Source organism: Anomaloglossus baeobatrachus, chromosome 1 (genome assembly GCF_048569485.1).
Source record: "Anomaloglossus baeobatrachus isolate aAnoBae1 chromosome 1, aAnoBae1.hap1, whole genome shotgun sequence".
NCBI lineage: Eukaryota > Metazoa > Chordata > Amphibia > Anura > Aromobatidae > Anomaloglossus > Anomaloglossus baeobatrachus.
In genome coordinates, this window is record NC_134353.1 from 859014736 (window position 1) to 859032642 (window position 17907).

The following is a 17907-nucleotide window of genomic DNA, read 5'->3' on the forward strand; positions in this document are numbered from 1 at the left end:
TTGCAAATTATGGTGGAAAATAAGTATGTCACCTAAAAACATGCAAGATTTCTGGCTCTTACAGACCTGTAACTTCTTCTTTAAGAGGCTCCTCTGTCCTCATTACCTGTAGTAATGGCACCTTTTTGAACTTGTTAACAGTATAAAAGACACCTGTCCACAACCTCAAACAGTCACACTCCAAACTCCACTATGGTGAAGACCAAAGAGCTGTCGAAGGACTCCAGAAACAAAATTGTAGCCCTTCACCAGGCTGGTAAGACTGATTCTGCAATAGGCAAGCAGCTTGGTGTGAGGAAGTCAACTGTGGGAGCAATAATAAGAAAAAGGAAGACATACAAGACCACTGAGAATCTCCCTCAATCTGAGGCTCCACGAAAATGATCACAAGAACGGTGAGCAAAATCCCAGAACCACACGGGGGACCTAGAGAATGACCTACATAGAGCTGGGACCACTGTAACAAAGGCTACCATCAGTGACACACGCCGCCAGGGACTCAGATCCTGCAGTGCCAGACGTGTTTTCCTCTGCTTAAGCCAGTACATGTCCGGGCCCGTCTGAAGTTTGCTAGAGAGCATTTGGATTATCCAGAAGAGTATTGGGAGAATGTCATATGGTCTGATGAAACCAAAGTAGAACTGTTTGGTAGAAACACAACTCGTGTTTGGAGGAGACAGAATGCAAAGCTGCATCCAAAAAACACAATACCTACTGTGAAGCATAGGGAGGTGGCAACACATGCTTTGGGGCTGTTTCTCTGCAAAGGGACCAGGACGTGTGATGCATGTACATGAAAGAATGAATGGGGGGCCATGTATTGTGAGATTTTGAGTGCAAACTTCCTATCAGCAAGGGCATTGAAGATGAAACGTGACTGGGTCTTTCAGCATGATAATGATCCCAAACACACCACCAAGGCAACAAAGGAGTGGCTTCGTAAGAAGCATATGAAGGTCCTGGTCTGGCCTAGTCAGTCTCCAGATCTCAACCCCATAGAAAACCTTTGGACGTAGTTGAAAGTCTGTGTTGCCCAGTAATAGGCCCAAAACACCACTGCTCTAGAGGAGATCTGCATGGAGGAATGGGCCAACATACCACCAACAGTGTGTGTCAAACTTGTGACCTCTGTCATTGCCAACAAAGGATATATAACAAAATATTCTTATTGACCAAATACTTATTTTCCACCATAATTTGCAAGTAAAATCTTGCAAAATCAGAGGTGATTTTTCTGGATTTGTTTTCTCATTTTGCCTCTCATATTTGTGGTCTACCTATGATGTCAATTACAGGCCTCTCTCATCTTTTTAGATGGGAAAACTTGCACAATTGGTGGCTGACTAAATACTTTTTGTCCCCACTGTATTTCTAGACTTTTAGTCCAGGAGAGGCATAACATTAGGATAGGGTCCCATCAAAGAAAAGTCATCTTGACGTGGTTGATGTGCACACAAGAATTGGCCAATTTTTGCACTAAGAACTTCCATTTTTCTAAGTATATTCTATATAGCATTAATGCAGTTGGAATTTTATATATTCTATGTTTGTATAAGTCTTGGGTCTTACAGAGTGCTGCTATATCATTTTCTTTGTGTTTTGTGTAGTTATAACAGCTGGCACCTGGTCACACTTGCGATGTTTTATTTGGAGATGTAGGGGTTTTTTTTATAGTAGATCAAGCCTAACAATTTTGGCAATTCCAGACCACCACCTAATGTGCGGGGGCCTCCTAACTTTAGGAGATAGGGGTCCTAATTTATTCATCAGCAGCGATTCACCTGACAGCAGCATTCTCACTCTCCATTGAGAACACATGACTGCTCTACCGAGTTATCTACAATATACGTGCACCTTCACAGCATCTTATCCATGAACTGATGAAATAAAGCCCAAACGCATACAAATGCGATCAACACTGATTTTTATTTGACACTTTTTTATTATTATTTTCTATTGTAAAGAGTCTCATTTTGCGTATTTCCAAGGACCCCAAACTCACAGTATCAAAAGCATAACATTTTGGTTGTGGCATTTTATAAAATGTTACAGGGTATGTACAAAAGTTTGTATTGAGCTTCTTAAAGGGGTTCTCTAGGAAGAAAGGAAGGAAAGAAGGAGACAGAAAGCAAAAAGGGACCCATTACTCTGACAGAAATCTGTCCTAGAATGTAATTCAGAAAGGAAAATGTGAGCATTTGCAAAGGAGGATCTGTTGTTATAACCTGCAGATGACCGTATGTTCTGTAGGATGTCTTCGGGTCACAGCAGCGGAGCGCCCTACTACACATGCTCATTGGCACCAACAGGTTTCTGTCAGAGTAACAATATGGCGGCCATCTTAATTCTATACTGATATCTTTATTTCTATTCATAGAGAACTCCTTCAAGAATGTTAAGGAACCTGTGTCAGAGGCATAGTAGAGGTGGCACGGGTGTGGGTCAGACCCTCTTCATAAGAATATATGGTATGAATATAAGCCAGGCATCACCAATGCCTTACAGTACAACATGGAGGCTTCTACTGTATTTAGGCCTTATGTGAACACTGAAGCCTGTCACTGCATAATACGGACTTCATACTGTATTGCACGTTCTTACACAAACCTAAACCTTTTCCTTTTAAATATGCTACAGATTAGTTAGAACAAGAAATCTTCTGGCACCAGACAATACATGGCTTGTGTACACAGATTCTCCAGACCACAGACATCCTGATAAACAGTTCCACAGTATAAGAACAAGCCTTTGGTCTGTTTAATGGCTTCATACTTTATTAAATGGGACAATTCACAGGGGATTAGATTGATCTGGAGATGACTGATAAGACAATACCATCAGAGATGGCGAGACTCGATGGTCATGTTTCATGATGCAATAGAGACACATTTGAGGTAACGGAAGATGAATACAGAAGCTCTAAAACCATGTAATTAATGGACCTCCTAGTCTGTAACTCTCTATATGACATATGAACATTGACAACTCCGTACAACTTAGACGTTGTATTGGGTTGTACCATAGCACCTCCATATACCAGAGCTTGCATTTCTCAGACATTGTATGAATTGGACAGAAAAAAAAAAAAATTGTATAAGTGTTGTAGCTCTTCAACGATGTTCCATAACACTTAACCATGGCTAAAGTGAACCTGTCAGGTGCAATATGCACCCAGAACCATGAGCAGTTCTGAGTGCATACTTCTAATCCCTGCCAAACTGCCCCTGTATCTAGTAGCATAGATAAAGGGATCTTTAGAAAAAGTATTTCTAAAGATCCCATATAATATGCTAATGAGGCCAGCGACTAGTCACAAAGGAGTTAGTTCCCTTAGCTAGTTGGCCCCCTTAGCATGTATGCTCGCCCCTGTGGGCGTGCTAACATGCTAATGAATGCTCAGTGTCAGAGGCATGATCACTCTCACCTCTGCTGCCATCGCTGGACTTTGGCTCAGTGCGCATGATTCTGGACTTCCGGTCATGCGTACTACATGAATTTGAAGCCAGGACGTGTACATCCGGTATCATAGTGCACATGACTGAAATCCTGGATCATGCGCACTGATCCAAAGTCCAGGAGTCGGATGCGATGGCCGACTAGCCAAGGGAACTAACGGCCTTGCGACTAGTCCCTGGCCTCATTAGCATATCATATGGGATCTTTCGAAATACGGTACTTTTTCTAAAGGTCCCTTTAAAGATCCCCTTTATCTATGCTACTTTAGGCTGGGACTGTTAGGCAGAGATTAGCAATATGCAACCAGAACTGCTCGTGGTTCTGGGTGCATATTACACCTGACAGGTTCCCTTTAAGGTGTTATGCTGAAATACATAGGTTTTTGCCTGTTGGTGTGGTGTTTGTAACCATGTTTTAATTAATTTGCTAGGATAAAAGTGAAGTTTTATGGAGAATCACTGGAGACTTACAACATTACAAGCTCAGGTCTCGGCAGCAGCACTTGACAGAGGCACCTCCGCGAGATATTCTAACACTCAAGCTGTGATACTTTATTCCATTATAGATAGAGAAAAAGAAAAGGGAGGAATCGGCTCAATCTATAAAAGAAAAAATGGTGGCATGTTCCACTGGCTGGCATGTGATGCAGATATCTACAGACCTAGTTGTGCTTTAGTCTATAGCAATATGGAATAATAATAATTGAAGGCCACAAAATATCAAAGTAAACATTTACAAGATTTGGCACATAACATTGTAAGCATTGAAGCCCATTATCTTACTTTTCTGTAACAGACAGGTTAATTTTATGATGTGTTTTATTATTTGGTTTCTTGTTCATTTTTCTTTTCTTGATTGAGTGGATAACCTTTAAAGGGGTGGCTCACCTCTTTTCATTATTGGCCACATCGATATTATGTTGAGAAACAAGGTTTCTCTCAAATACCTTGCATTGGCAATAGTGCCTGTGAGTGGACCTATTGCGGACTGCTGGACTGCTCTTCCTCATCGCGTGATCACCAGGGCTCCGGTGATGTCACGTCAACTTCCTGTTCAACTGACATCACTGCAGCCGGCCCCAGTCTCCGTGAGTGACTGGACTGTAGGTGGCATTTCATCGCTCGTCACAGCCCAGCATCTCCCTGCTCACTCCTCCCTCACTGCAGAGCGCTGTTGGACTGTGACGAGCGGTGAAACTCCGCCTACAGCCCAGTGACTCACGGAGACTAGGGCCGGCTGCGGTGATGTCAGATGAACAGGAAGTTGACGTGACCTTAACGCAACCTTGAGGTCACAGAGCCCAGAGGGGTCAGGCGATGGGGAAGAGTGGTCTGCAATAGCGCCGTTCACAAGCACTATTGCCAACGCAAGGTATTTGAGAGAAACATTGTATCTCAAGGTTATATGGATCTAGCAAATAATGAAAATGGGTGAACCACTCAAGGTTTGCATCTGCATACAAGTGGGGATGGGGACATCACATCTGATAAATGCCGGGTCATGTGTGTTTAATTGACATGAAGGGAAGTACTTAATGCTTCTGCATACTGAGACACTGGGCAACTGTAGCTTCGAACTTTGAGTGTACAGTTTGGGGAAGGTTCTATTCGATTCTCAATAACTGTTAACCAATGCACAAAGCAAGGTCAATAAAGACATGGTTGGGGAAGTTTAGTGTGAAAGAACAGAGCGCAGACCTCAACACCACCCAACACCTTTATGATGAACAAGAAAGGAGACAATAATCTAATCCCTCGCCAACATCAGTGTCTAACCTCAGTATTCTCTTCTGGATGTAAGACCAAATATTCCCAAAGACACCGCCAAAATCTTAGCCCTGAATGTGAGGACCAACTCCATAGTAATATCAATGGATTTAAAATGGGAGAACATAAAATCTCCTGTAGGTGAATATCATGAGATTTTCATGACATTAAAAAGATGCCATACTAGCTTATGAATGGCAGATGCCATTATTAGTTACCCACAGACTCCTCCATCTACCATATATTTCATGAAAAGCTATTAAAAAGCTTATGATGTATATACTTAAAGTGATACCTGTATAGGAGGGAGTACGACTGAATTGGACATGATAGTGAAGGTTACTTTATGGGAAAATGTGTGAAGGCTCAATCCTGTGTAAATGGTTGGTTATCGTTGCCCCCTAAACAGTGGAAAACTGTTGCCATTATCAGGGTCTTTTGCAAGAATGTATGTATATATGATTGTAAAAATCATGGTCAATGTAACATGACACTACGGTATTACTGTATGTGGTGAAGTCTAATGCCAAATGATAAATCCCAATGTGGTTTACAGCTCTGATATATTAAGACTGGCACCACAAACTCAGTTTTGAGGAAATTCTACTATGGTGAGGAGCCACATATAATCATTTCACAATGTAGTATAAATTACGGGCAGTTATTGGAAATATAAAGCACCACATATTTGGTCCCTGATAACACAATGGAAATATATGACGTGTGCTTTTAGGACCCACAGCGAATGAACCACATAACCATATACAATCATAGTTGGGAGTCCATCTCGTGCTGTTAGCATGGGTCAACGTTGTGCTGCTTTTATAGCTTAAGATGTGAACATATATATCGTAATGTAAGTACATTCATTAAAGTCTAAGTGATTTTATTTATGGCTGAACATACAGACCAGAAGCTGAGGTTCCTGCAGCCCATTATGGCCAATTCACTGAGACTATGGTGATCATGGCCATGGCACTTTGATGGATCCAAACGGACCTTACTGACGTTCAAGGTGGTCTGTCTGGGTTCTATCCAAGCCTTATGACTTCTAATGGCATTTTGCAGTTGAAAATTATGGTAAACCCTGCTGAGGCTTTGAAGAACAAGGACATGCTGTAATGGTTAATTCTAGACAACCTAGAGAAACAGGATAGCAAATTCAACCTCCTAAGACCTGTAGATGGTCTACCAATAGCTTAAGATGTACCAAATGATTTAGTAATATAAACTGAAGCGATGACTGATCTGCTGGATACTGCAGCAAAGGATAATATCCTTAGAGTGTTGTCACTACCCCAAGACTCTTAAAAGTCATTTCAAAATGGCTGTAATCAAATTATTAATGCAGTGGTTCTTTCCATACCTAACAATATTAATCCTATATGTATCTAAACATTCATTTGCACCACATAAGAACCACACGAGAAAAGTACAATGTTCCAGTTTACAATCACCAAGATTAGTGGCACGCACAATTCAACAAGCAGTGGCTTCAAATTAGAAAAACTGGAAATGATAAAAAAAAATCCTACTATATTAAAAAAAAAAAAATAGAAAAAAAATACAAGGTTAGCTTTCTAATATGTGAAAGGAGAAGATACAGTTTTAAAGTGACTTTCAGAAACTGATGGATCAGGACATTTGTACTGTACTCAAATCTTTGCACTTCATTTCCACGTGCCGAGAAGTACAATCACAACTCCCGGCTCATCTCCTGGTTTAGGATCCCTGTCCACAGGATGGAAAAAGAGGAAGATGCTGGAGCATGACAATACGTGTATCGTCCGATCATGCAAAAAGGAGGCCGTGTAAACATGATGATCCCTTAACGAAGTCTTTAAAGTGTTTGATGGCCATTCAATCTTTGCTCATTAAAGCAAACATATGAGGTTCTTCCCCTCTTCTATTTCTTCCTGAACTTTGTCACTAGAGGTGGCAATTTCGGCCTGTGCTGAGAAGACTGCGCAAATAAAGGTAAGGACGGTGCCTCCGATGGCTGTGTAGAAAGCCCACCCCAAGGAACACTCCCCAAGTTTGTATGCAGAGGCATAATGTCCACAGTAACCGATCACTTTCTGAGATCCCCATCCAGCAGGGTATAAGATTAGGCCAAGTATAAGAAAAAGACCTAGAAAACAAGAGCAAAGAAACAATTAGTATGAAGGAGAACCAACATTATAAACTTAAAACTAACACATATGTGACCTGAAAGTACTAATCAACCCTGGAAATGTCCTGCAAAGGTATACCAACATCTACTTAAAAGAGTAAGTACACTTTTGTATATTCTTTTACGTGTTTCAGGCCCTTTAATTCAAAGCAGATCAGTGGGGTCTGGGGTCCTGAGACCCCCACCAGTGGCTCAAAAGACCTTTAAGAAGTGCGTAGCTCAGAAGGCAGGGTCAACAACTCCTGCCTGAGAGCTTACACAGAGTGCGAGTCTTAGAATTCATACCCCCACTGATTGGATGAGAATTAAGTGAGCAAAACACATATATATATATGTACATACACACACACACACACACACACACACACACACACACATACATACATACATACATGTATATATATAAAAACGAAAATACAAATCCTTTTTTTAACCCGGTGGAAATGCCACTGTTCTCTTTAGGGTATGCTCAACACGAGCTTATTAATCGGACGAGTGCAATGTGAGAAAATCTTACATTGCACTCGGATTAATGTTATTCAAAGAGGGAGAGCGGATGGTAATCTTCTCTCTCATTCAGATTCTGGTTGAGCGAAAAGTCGCAGCATGCTGCGATTGTCAGCGATAGACATGTCACTCACACCCATACAAATCTATGGGTGCGAGTGAAACACTGGACTGCACTCAGATGACATCTGAGTGCAGGGCAATAATCGCATCAACTGATAATTGAGGAGATGGGGAGATGAACCCCTCCCTCTCCTGCGCAGCTGTGATCCGATCGCAGGATCAGATCACAGTTGCATGACACTTGGCTCAAGATGGCAGCAAAGCGGGAGCCGAGGGTCATTAGCATATCGCATCCGATGCACTCGCACTGGATGCTATATGATTGTTCATCTTTTGTCTCTGTGCCTCCCTGTTCCAGAGATATGGCCATCTCTTTCTTGTATAACAAACTGGGTGTGGTTCTTAAAAAATACTACCAGAGAGATGAGTTGAGAACCACTCCCACTTTGCTTAAAAAAAAATAAAATAAATAAAAAAACACTAATTTTACATAAGGGGATATCTCAGGAAAGGAGAGGCGCAGGAACAACACAAGGCCAGATTCTGAAGAACAGAGGCATTTACACAAAAAAATGACATCTTTAGTAAGGGATAGTTCATCTTTAAAAAAATGACTATAACCGTGAACTCTGCAGAGTAAATGTGGCAGGGCACAATTTCTAATAGTTTAACATAATGCTATATTTTTTGTCTTGTATATGTGATATATAAAAACATTTCATTTTGACAAGTTATGAACTCGATATTTGCAGCTAAAATATGGAGACAAACAACTTTCTGAGTATTAGTGTTTTTTCCGTCTGAATAAAGCCAAGACCATTGCTGTAGTCCCTGACCTCTCGGTTGGTTGACGCGCCCGGCCGGGGGTGGAACAGAGACAAACACTCAACTGTCCTAATGACACAAAGTTGGATTTCTTCCAATTTAATGCACACAGCGATTACATTGTCTCCCATTATACTGTAAAATCAGCCTTGCAGCCGTATATACATGTGGGGGAAAGAAATGTGTGCACACATGGGTCCTGAGATCTTAGGTGACTGAATGCAGCTGATAAGTGGCACTATATTTTAATACGTTAACATTCAAAGAGGACCAACCACCTGGATTTTCCTATATAAACTAAGCCAGTGCTATACTGACACTATCATGCTGATTCTATACATACCTTTAGTTGTGAGATCGGATGTATACTTTCTGAAATATCGGCAAGTAAAGTTTGTGAAATGCACAGTTACTTGATTGATAGGTGCTGCAGAAAATCTAACAGGTAGGTTAGGTTTCGCTAGTTATTCCCTCCCTTGTCTGTCCTTCCTCCCTCCTTCCTCCTCCTGTAATAGCAGAGACAGCGGGAGGAAGGACGGGCAGGAAGACAGGGGAGGGAATAACTAGCAAAACCCGATCCACCTATTAGATACTTTGTAGCACCTATCAATGAAGAAACAGTGCATTTCACAAATTTTACTTGCCTGTATTTCAGAAAGTATACATCCAATCTAACAACTACAGGTATGTATAGATTCAGCGTGATAGTGCCAGTACAGCACTGGCTTTAGTTTATATAGGAAAATCCTGGTTGTTGGTTCCCTTTAAATGGTTATACAAGCCTAGATGATCACAAAGGTGCACATTTACTCAGATTGAATTGCAAAAACAGATTTTTTGGGGGGACAGGGACCATAAATACAAAATCCAAACCCAGTCTGCTGTATAACTATAAGACAGAATACACATTTTTGGAAAATGATGGGAGAATTGACTATAAATGCAAATAGTAACTCAATACGTACTCTCCAGACAGCGGCATAACTTGAAACAGGTGGGCACAAAGTTCATATAAGATCAACTGAATTTGATGGAGTGAGATCAAGAACCTTTCTGCCCCTCTGTTGACTTAAATTTGGTCCTTTGATGCAAATATACATGAGCCATGATGCTTTTTGCGCTCATCATGAGAATGTGATAGTTGAATACCAATTGGTTAAAAGCCATTTCCCTTGACTTCACCATACACGTGTATACCAAGTGGATTGTACAGGTTTATTTCAATAGAAACAGGGGTCAAAACTGCTGGAAAAAACTGGTAGCACTGATTATTCAACATGCCCAGTCTTTCTTTCCCATGACGTCCACTGTCAGAGAATAGTCAGGCCACCTTCATATGCAAAAGACTTATCTAATGTGGGTGATCTGCTCTACTGTTGACAACTCAAATTGACCCACAGACAATCTCAACCCTTCCTGGCCCATAATCTTCACCCCTTCTGCACGAATATCTTATTTTTTTTCTTACTACGATATTTTTTTTTTTTAATAAGATTTCCATTTGGAAAAATCTGGTTCCAACAGAAAAAGTCATAAAAAGATAAGACCAAAAAAAGTACCTGGTAAATCTGGTTCCACCAAAAAAATGGTCTTAAACAAATAGAGGAAAAAAAAAGTACCTCAGTAAAGTTTGCTTTCTGGTCATTTTCCAAGGCTGCAAAATGGAAGTGAAACTGTGGAAATCATCTTTTGTTACACTTTCAGTGAGGTTTATTAGTCACAGATCCCCATGTAATTCTCTCCACAAGACCAGATGTCATTGGGCGGACTTCCAGTAATGAATAATCGCTTCTGAAATGTGACCTTTAATAAACACTGAACAATTGGGAGGCTGCAGTTACCCCCTTCTCTATGTGCCATAGGGAACAATATCAGATAATACAGAGAATAAACCAGCCATAAGACTGAGCACACACAGCGAGTAATACGGAGCGAGTGGAATGCGATAAAAAAATCCACTCGGACCAATGTTACTCTATGGGGCCGCTCCCATGAGAGATTGTTTTCTCAGCCCTAATCAGACCGAGAAAAGCATCGCAGCATGCTGCGGGTGCAACGCGACCCTGTTTCACTCACACCGATTCAAGTCTGTGGGGCGAGAGAAACATCGCATTGCACTCGCATTACAGTGGAGTGGAATGCGATTCTCAAATCGGCCGGCAACGGAGGAGATGGGAGATAAATCCCTCCCTCTCGCCGCAGCACCGGCCCTCCCCTCCGCAACTGTGGTCTAGTCGCACGATCGGACCACAGTCGCATGACACTCGGCTCCCGCTGTGCTGCGAGCATGTGCAGAGTGTCATGCGAGGACTCGCACTAATTCCCGTGTGGCCTCAGCCTAATTTCTTAACTACAATGTTTATTAATTCTGGAAAAAGAAGGTCTCTGGCAGCCAGAATCACACAGCACAATACCGTATTCTAAACCTGATGGACCAACAATAAGTCAAGAAGACTCATATCAATCTGCTGCAGAATGGCTGAGCCATGGCTCTGGTGAAAATGGACGTCATGACAGCAGTCAGGGCTGCCACCAGGAATTTAAGGGCTCCATACTGGGAAAATGTTTGGTCCCCATTGAGGCATTTCATACATTGTTCCATGGTTGTAGCTATACAACCCCAACCACATGAGCATACTATTCTACTGTAGTCTGTAACCGCACTGGTTAGACCCTACTGCGCCCGTCTCTCCTCCACTCATATTCTCGGCCTTCCAGTCTTGTCGGTTTTAGTGAATACTTGCATTCTCCCTAATATAGCATTACGGGAGCAGATTTTCTTAAATATCCGTATTGTGCATTCCTCTGGTTATTCCTCCTAAAAATCTATGAATAAATTGAAAACAGGGTGTGATTACGGTATTTGTGGCTTTATTTCTATCCTATCTCACATGGTCTAATCTGAAAGCATGAAACTGAATGGGGACATGACCCTCTGACAAATAACACCCAGTTGTCAATTTATTCATAAATGTATGGACATAGGAAATAACAGAGGAATGGCACAATCCAGAGATCTGACAAAAGATGATCTATGATTGCCATTTCATGACGAATACAATTCTTTAGATGTCAGGACAGTTGCTGGTTCTCTATAGGCAATAACTTGGCTATTTATGTTATGTAAGCAATTTTGGGATATTGTATATATTCATATAATAAAAAACAAAAAGAAAAGCTAATGTATAGAATGAGAGAATGTAAACATCTGGCACTTCTGAAGTGTATGCATTATCCTGAATCCTCCCTCTTATCTTCTCTTCCTGTAATCCCGCCATACTTAACTAGTCAGCACATTACTTTATAGCATCTTTAATGCAGATGCAGCAAATCCAGACACCGGCTCTACCTCTTCTGCGGATCAGATTTCACCATCGCTCTGAAACCTCTTGGACAAATGCTATTAAATCTCAGTATTTCTTAATGGGATGTCATTTTAAATTTATAGATCTACGTAGTATCATATAATTATAGATCATAATAGATAAACAGACTATTACTGCATCTGAGTTAAAAGTCCTAGAATCAATAATTGGTACATATCCGGTGTCTGACTGCTGGTAAGCTCTATTAAAAAAAAAAAAAAAAAAAAGGAAAAATCTTGTGCTTTAAAGGGATATTCCCATCTCCAAGATCCTATCCCAATATGTATTAGGGATAATAATAATAGCAAATACCTCCAATTATAAATGTAGTATTGTTCTCCTAATATACCGTATTTTTCGGATTATAAGATGCACTTTTTCCCCAAAAAATTTGGGAGGAAATGAGGGGTGCGTCTTCAAATCCGAATATAGTTTACCTGTTTGTTCTGCAATTGGGTGCGTTCGGGTGCCTGTGGCTGCGTGCGGGCAGCCGGGTGCCTGTCGGTGGTGGCTGCCTCTCTGTCCTGGAGGCCGGCTGGCTCTCTATGCGGGTGGGCGGCCTGCTGGCTGCTGGGCTGACACTCTGTGCGCGCGGGCGGGTGGCTGTGCGGCAGGTGTCCCAGTGTGTCCGCGGACCCAGTTTCAAATGATGGTGCTAGGAGTCAGTGCGTTCACAGATGGAGCCCTTTGATGAGAGCTCCATCTGCGCATGCGCCGCTCCAGGCGCCATCATTTGAACCGGGACTGCGGACAGACTGGGACACTCACCGCACCGGTCTGCTCCACCACTGACCCGCCGACCCGGAACTGCCACTACTGACCCACTGCTGCTAACGCCACGGACCCGCTGCCGCTGCCACCACGGACCCGTCACGACTGCCAGCACAACCTCTGCCTCCTGTGACCTCCCTTCACCACCACTGCTGCCCCCCTCCAATAAGACAACACCGGAGTATAAGGTGGAGCCCATTTTTAATTTTTTTTACCTTTTTTTCATCCCTAAATTTGTGGTGCATCTTATAATCCGGTGCGTCTTATAAAACGAAAGATATGGGAATCATGTTTCTTACCTCATGTGCAGGGCATTACAGCTTAGGTGTCCATGGTTACATCCACTGATATAATGCCACTTAGACCCCTTTCACACATCAGTTTTTTGCCATCAGTCACAATTTGTTTTCTCGACTGATCCGTCGCAGATTGTGGCTAAACTGCTGCGATGGATCCGACTAGCTGGGGGCTAAATAATAAATTGGAGCACGCTTAGTTAAAAAAAAAAATGGAATCCGTCACCGGATTCCATCATTTGCCGGATGATAACAGATCCTGTCCCCATAGGCTTCCATTCTACCAAATGACAGACGGCAACGGCTCCGTCACTGTCCATTTTTTCGACGTACACAAAAAAAGTTACTGTGGCTGTAGTCTCCGTCCGACGGACAAATATTTTTCGACCGATCCGTCAAACGATGGATAAAATGTGAGGCCATCTGTCGCAATCCGTCGTTAATACAAGTCTAAGAGAAAAAAAACAGATCTAGCGGCATCAGTTGCCGGATCCGTTTTTTTTTTTTTCGAAATTCGACGGACTGTGAATGATGGCAAAAAAGTGGTGTGAAAGGGGCCTTAGTTGCTGATAAATTGTAACCATGGATATCTGAGCTGCGATGCCCTGCACATGAGGCAAGAGACATGGCTATGTCATCAGAACTCTACTACATTTCTAATGGAAGGTATTTGCCAATATTATTACTACTACACCTACTACATATTAGAATAGAATCTTGGAGATGGGAATACCCCTTTAAGTATCCACTGAGCCTTCAAATTTGCGAGTGGTGGCTACCATTTTGGATTATGTTCCATTGAGGTCTACAAATAATTTTAATAAAAATACAGTTAAAAAAAAATTCTGCTAAAGGTCAGTAGTTGTATCTGTCCGTAGCGGCCATGGGGCCAAGTTTACTCCAACCCACCCATTTGGGGAGTTGGTGCCAGTGACTAAAACCTTGGGTCACTTTCAATTGTGAGCAATAAAATAAAAAAGGAGAAAAAAAATGGCAACAAGCCACCCCCAGATGAAAGGCGTGTTAGGACTGTCATCATTCCAGCAGGGGAGGACTATAATGGGCATGTGTACATCAATACACTTGTATATCTATTTTGGTTGTATCTTTTGTCATTAATTCATTATTTGCCTTTGTATATTATTTTATGCATACTAGATGTCCTCTCCTGTTGTGCCTGACACATTTTTGTATTGCTGTATTTATGCTTTGACATATACTGTTTTTATGTAATAACGTTCCCTTTTTTATATTATTATTATTATTATTATTATTAATTATTATTAATATCATCATAGGCTCATTCTCTTCATTTATTGTTTGTTTTTTGGTTTGTGCTATATTTAGTCCCTTACTAATTTAGTAATTTACCAATTACAATTTGATTATTCGTTACATACCACACACAATCTTCTTTATAGGCCATTTCTCCAGTGACGTTATTGGATTATTCACTTACAAACATGGCAGAATTAAAATAGCGGATTTACAGTTCTACCCTCTTTTTATTGTTAGCTTAATTGATCTGTGTAAAAATCTGAGGATGATAATGATGCTTTTTGTATTTCATTTGCAAACATCTTAATGAGTTTTATACTAGATTTCTCCCTTGCCAATGTATGTAAAGCGCTGTGGGATTAATAGCGCTATATAAATGAATAAAATTATTATTATTATTATTACTATATAAAACATGAAAGTTGCAGCAAAATCCGCTAGTTTTGAGCATACAAATCATAGTAAAATCAGCTGAACCTACCAACCAACAGTCTAAAGTGGGCTTTACACGCTACGATATCGTTAATGAATTATCGTCGACGCCCATCCGGCGTCATTAACGATATCGCAGTGTGTAAAACTTAAGAGCGATCTGAAACGATCGCAAAAGAGGGCAAAATCGTTTGCCGCGGAGAGGTCGTCCTGAAATAAAAAATCGTTTTCTGCTTTTTTAGCATTGTTGTTCCTTGTTCCTGCGGCACCAGACATCGCTGTGTGTGACACTGCAGGAGAGACAAACATCTCCTTACCTGCCTCCACCGGCAATGTGGAAGGAAGGAGGTGGGTGGGATGTTACGTCCCGCTCATCTCCGCCCCTCCGCTTCTATTGGACGGCTGCCGTGTGACGTCGCAGAGCAGGTATGTGCGTGTGATGCTGCTGTAGCGATAATGGTCGCTACGGCAGCGATCACCACATATTGGCCATACAACGGGGGCGGGTGTTATCGCGCTTGACATCGCTAGCAATTGCTAGCGATGTCGCAGCGTGTAAAGCCCGCTTAAGGCTGAGGCCAAATGGGGATTTGTGCGAGTCATTGCATGACACTCGGCTCATGCTCGCAGCACAGTGGGAGCAGAGTGTCATGCGACTGTGGTCCGATCGTGCGATCAGACGACAGTTGCAGAGGGGGGGGCTGGGGCTGTGGAGGGGAGTGCCCACGCAGCGGAGGAGAGGGATGGATTTATTTCCTTATCTCCTCCATTGCCAGCTGATGCGAGAATCGCACTGCTCTTGTGTTACACCAGTGTAATGCGAGAGCAATGCGATGTTTCTCTCGCCCCATAGACTTGGAACAGGATCGCATTCCACTCACAGCATGCTGCGACTGTTTTCTTGGTCCCAGTGGAATGCGATTCTTTATCGCATTCCACTCACACCATATTTCTTGTCGTGTGTCCTAGGCCTAATGTGTATAGAGGCTTCTACACTCTCCTCAGTAGATGATATCGGGGGGAGATAAGAATGCGGCGTGCTGGATTTCCAATGGCTGATTGTTTTGTGCTCCCAAAATCAGCAGTCTGGTAGCGGCTCTACCATAGAGAACACAAGAGTGTTCAGCCAAACTTAGCCTTCCTACGTATGGGGAATTTAGAGGTGAGAGCTGTGAGATTAATGAATGTTGTCCAACAGCTAGTGCATATGGGGTGGGGGGTGGAGTCTCAGGGCTGGATTTACACATTTCTACACTTTAGACCAAAGCACATAATTCTGCGCCCCCTGTCGTTGGCATCAATCACTACTACTAACCTTATCCCCTTATGTCTTCTGTCACAGATAGACATTGTGGGAGATGTGAGTGCTGCGCTGGCTCTCCGCTTCTATAACCCAAGACTCTTCAGAGGGGGCAGTGATACAACAAACTGTAGTAAGTAACTAAGTAAGTAACTACAGCGCTGCTCCCTTTGACTGAGCAACACAGTACAATCTGCAGGCTGGCGCTGCACTCACATCTCCCACAGCGTCTATCACCCAGGAAGTCTTCAGAGGGGGCAGCTCTGCAAGAAGCTGTAGTAATAAACTGCAGCACTGCCCCCTGTGACTGAGCAAGACAGCGCTAGCTGTAGAGATGGGCAACGTAAATGCACCTCTCAATTCCTTTAATGTATATGGATGTAAATTTAAAAAACAGCATTTTATATGGCCTTTTTAAAATAATACTGAAAAATGTATAAATATTTGGTTATTTATTCTGCATATATGCACCGCTGACAGTTGTGCCCGAGGCCATGGCTTAGGTTAGCCTCGTGGAAAATACAGTCCTAAGGCCCCTAAACTCCGAAGACAGGTAAAGCATTTAGTGGCTGATGGAACAGATGGCTGCCATTGACTAATATCAAAGTAGCACACTCATATTTTAGATACAAGAGGAGCGAGGAGCCGGAAAAGATGTACGGTACTCTCTCCTCAGCATAGCAATGGTGCCTAAATCTAAATAAATAACCATTCCCAAACACAAGAAAATAAAAATCTAAAAAACACAAGAAAAACAAAAACAAGGAACACATAAAAAATAAAAATCTAAACATTTTCTCTTTCCATATGACGCGGCTCAGTATGCTGCACAACAAATACAGAGATTAACTGAAGGAAAGCCTAAACTGTATATCTTGTGAAACCTGATTGCATTGGTGGGTGGCCTTGGTTTCAATCAACTAACACCATAAAAATACACCTACACAAACAGAAGATAATTACATTACTCATGTGGCATTAATAAACCGAGGTGAAATCATACAGTTGTGTGTAAGCTGATCGCACACAAAGGGAATGCACAAAGATTGCTGGATGGGTTTAACAGGCATTGTAACAGTAGTGTAAATCCAGGGCCACACGGACGGACACACACACACACACACACACACACACACACACACACACACACACACACAGTGATCTGCAAGAATCCCGATATAACAAGCCTAAAACAGCTCACCCGTATAGGAAATCACACTCATGACATTCAGAAGCTGCTTAAAGGGAACCTGCCACCAGGCTTTTCTCTTATTAGCAGTAGCCACCACTAGCAAGCCTCTTATGTACACTCTAGTATACTGTATATAAGATCCCAGGCAGCTCTGTATATCGTAAAAAACAACTTTATTATAGTTATATAGTGGTCGGGTCCGATGGGTGTCGCTGCTCTGCGGTCCGGCTCCTCCTCTCTGCCTTCCATCGCCATCCTCCTTCCCAGCTCCGTGTGGATGACGCGTCCCACATCATCCACACAGAGGTCTCCATTGCGGTCCTGCACATGCGCACTTTTATCTGCACTGCTGAGGGCAGAGCAAAGTACTGTAATGCGCAGGCGTGAGGAAAGGTCATAGACCGCCCTTGCATGAGCACAACACTTTGATCTGCCCTCAGCAGGGCAGATCAAAGTGAGCATGCGAAGGAATGCCATTGAGGA

The 17907-nt window shown here is 42.3% G+C and overlaps 1 protein-coding gene across 2 annotated transcripts in view; it reads right to left on the reverse strand.

The window, feature by feature from the left end:
• Positions 1–1907: 1907 nt before the first annotated feature.
• LHFPL2 (LHFPL tetraspan subfamily member 2) overlaps positions 1908–17907 on the reverse strand; it is a 141660-nt gene continuing 125660 nt past the window's right edge. For both annotated transcript variants that reach the window (XM_075325666.1, XM_075325670.1), the window contains one exon: positions 1908–7353. In XM_075325666.1, coding sequence (XP_075181781.1) covers positions 7097–7353 — 257 coding nt within the window. In that variant the 3' untranslated portion in view covers positions 1908–7096. The remainder of the gene's footprint in view (positions 7354–17907) is intronic.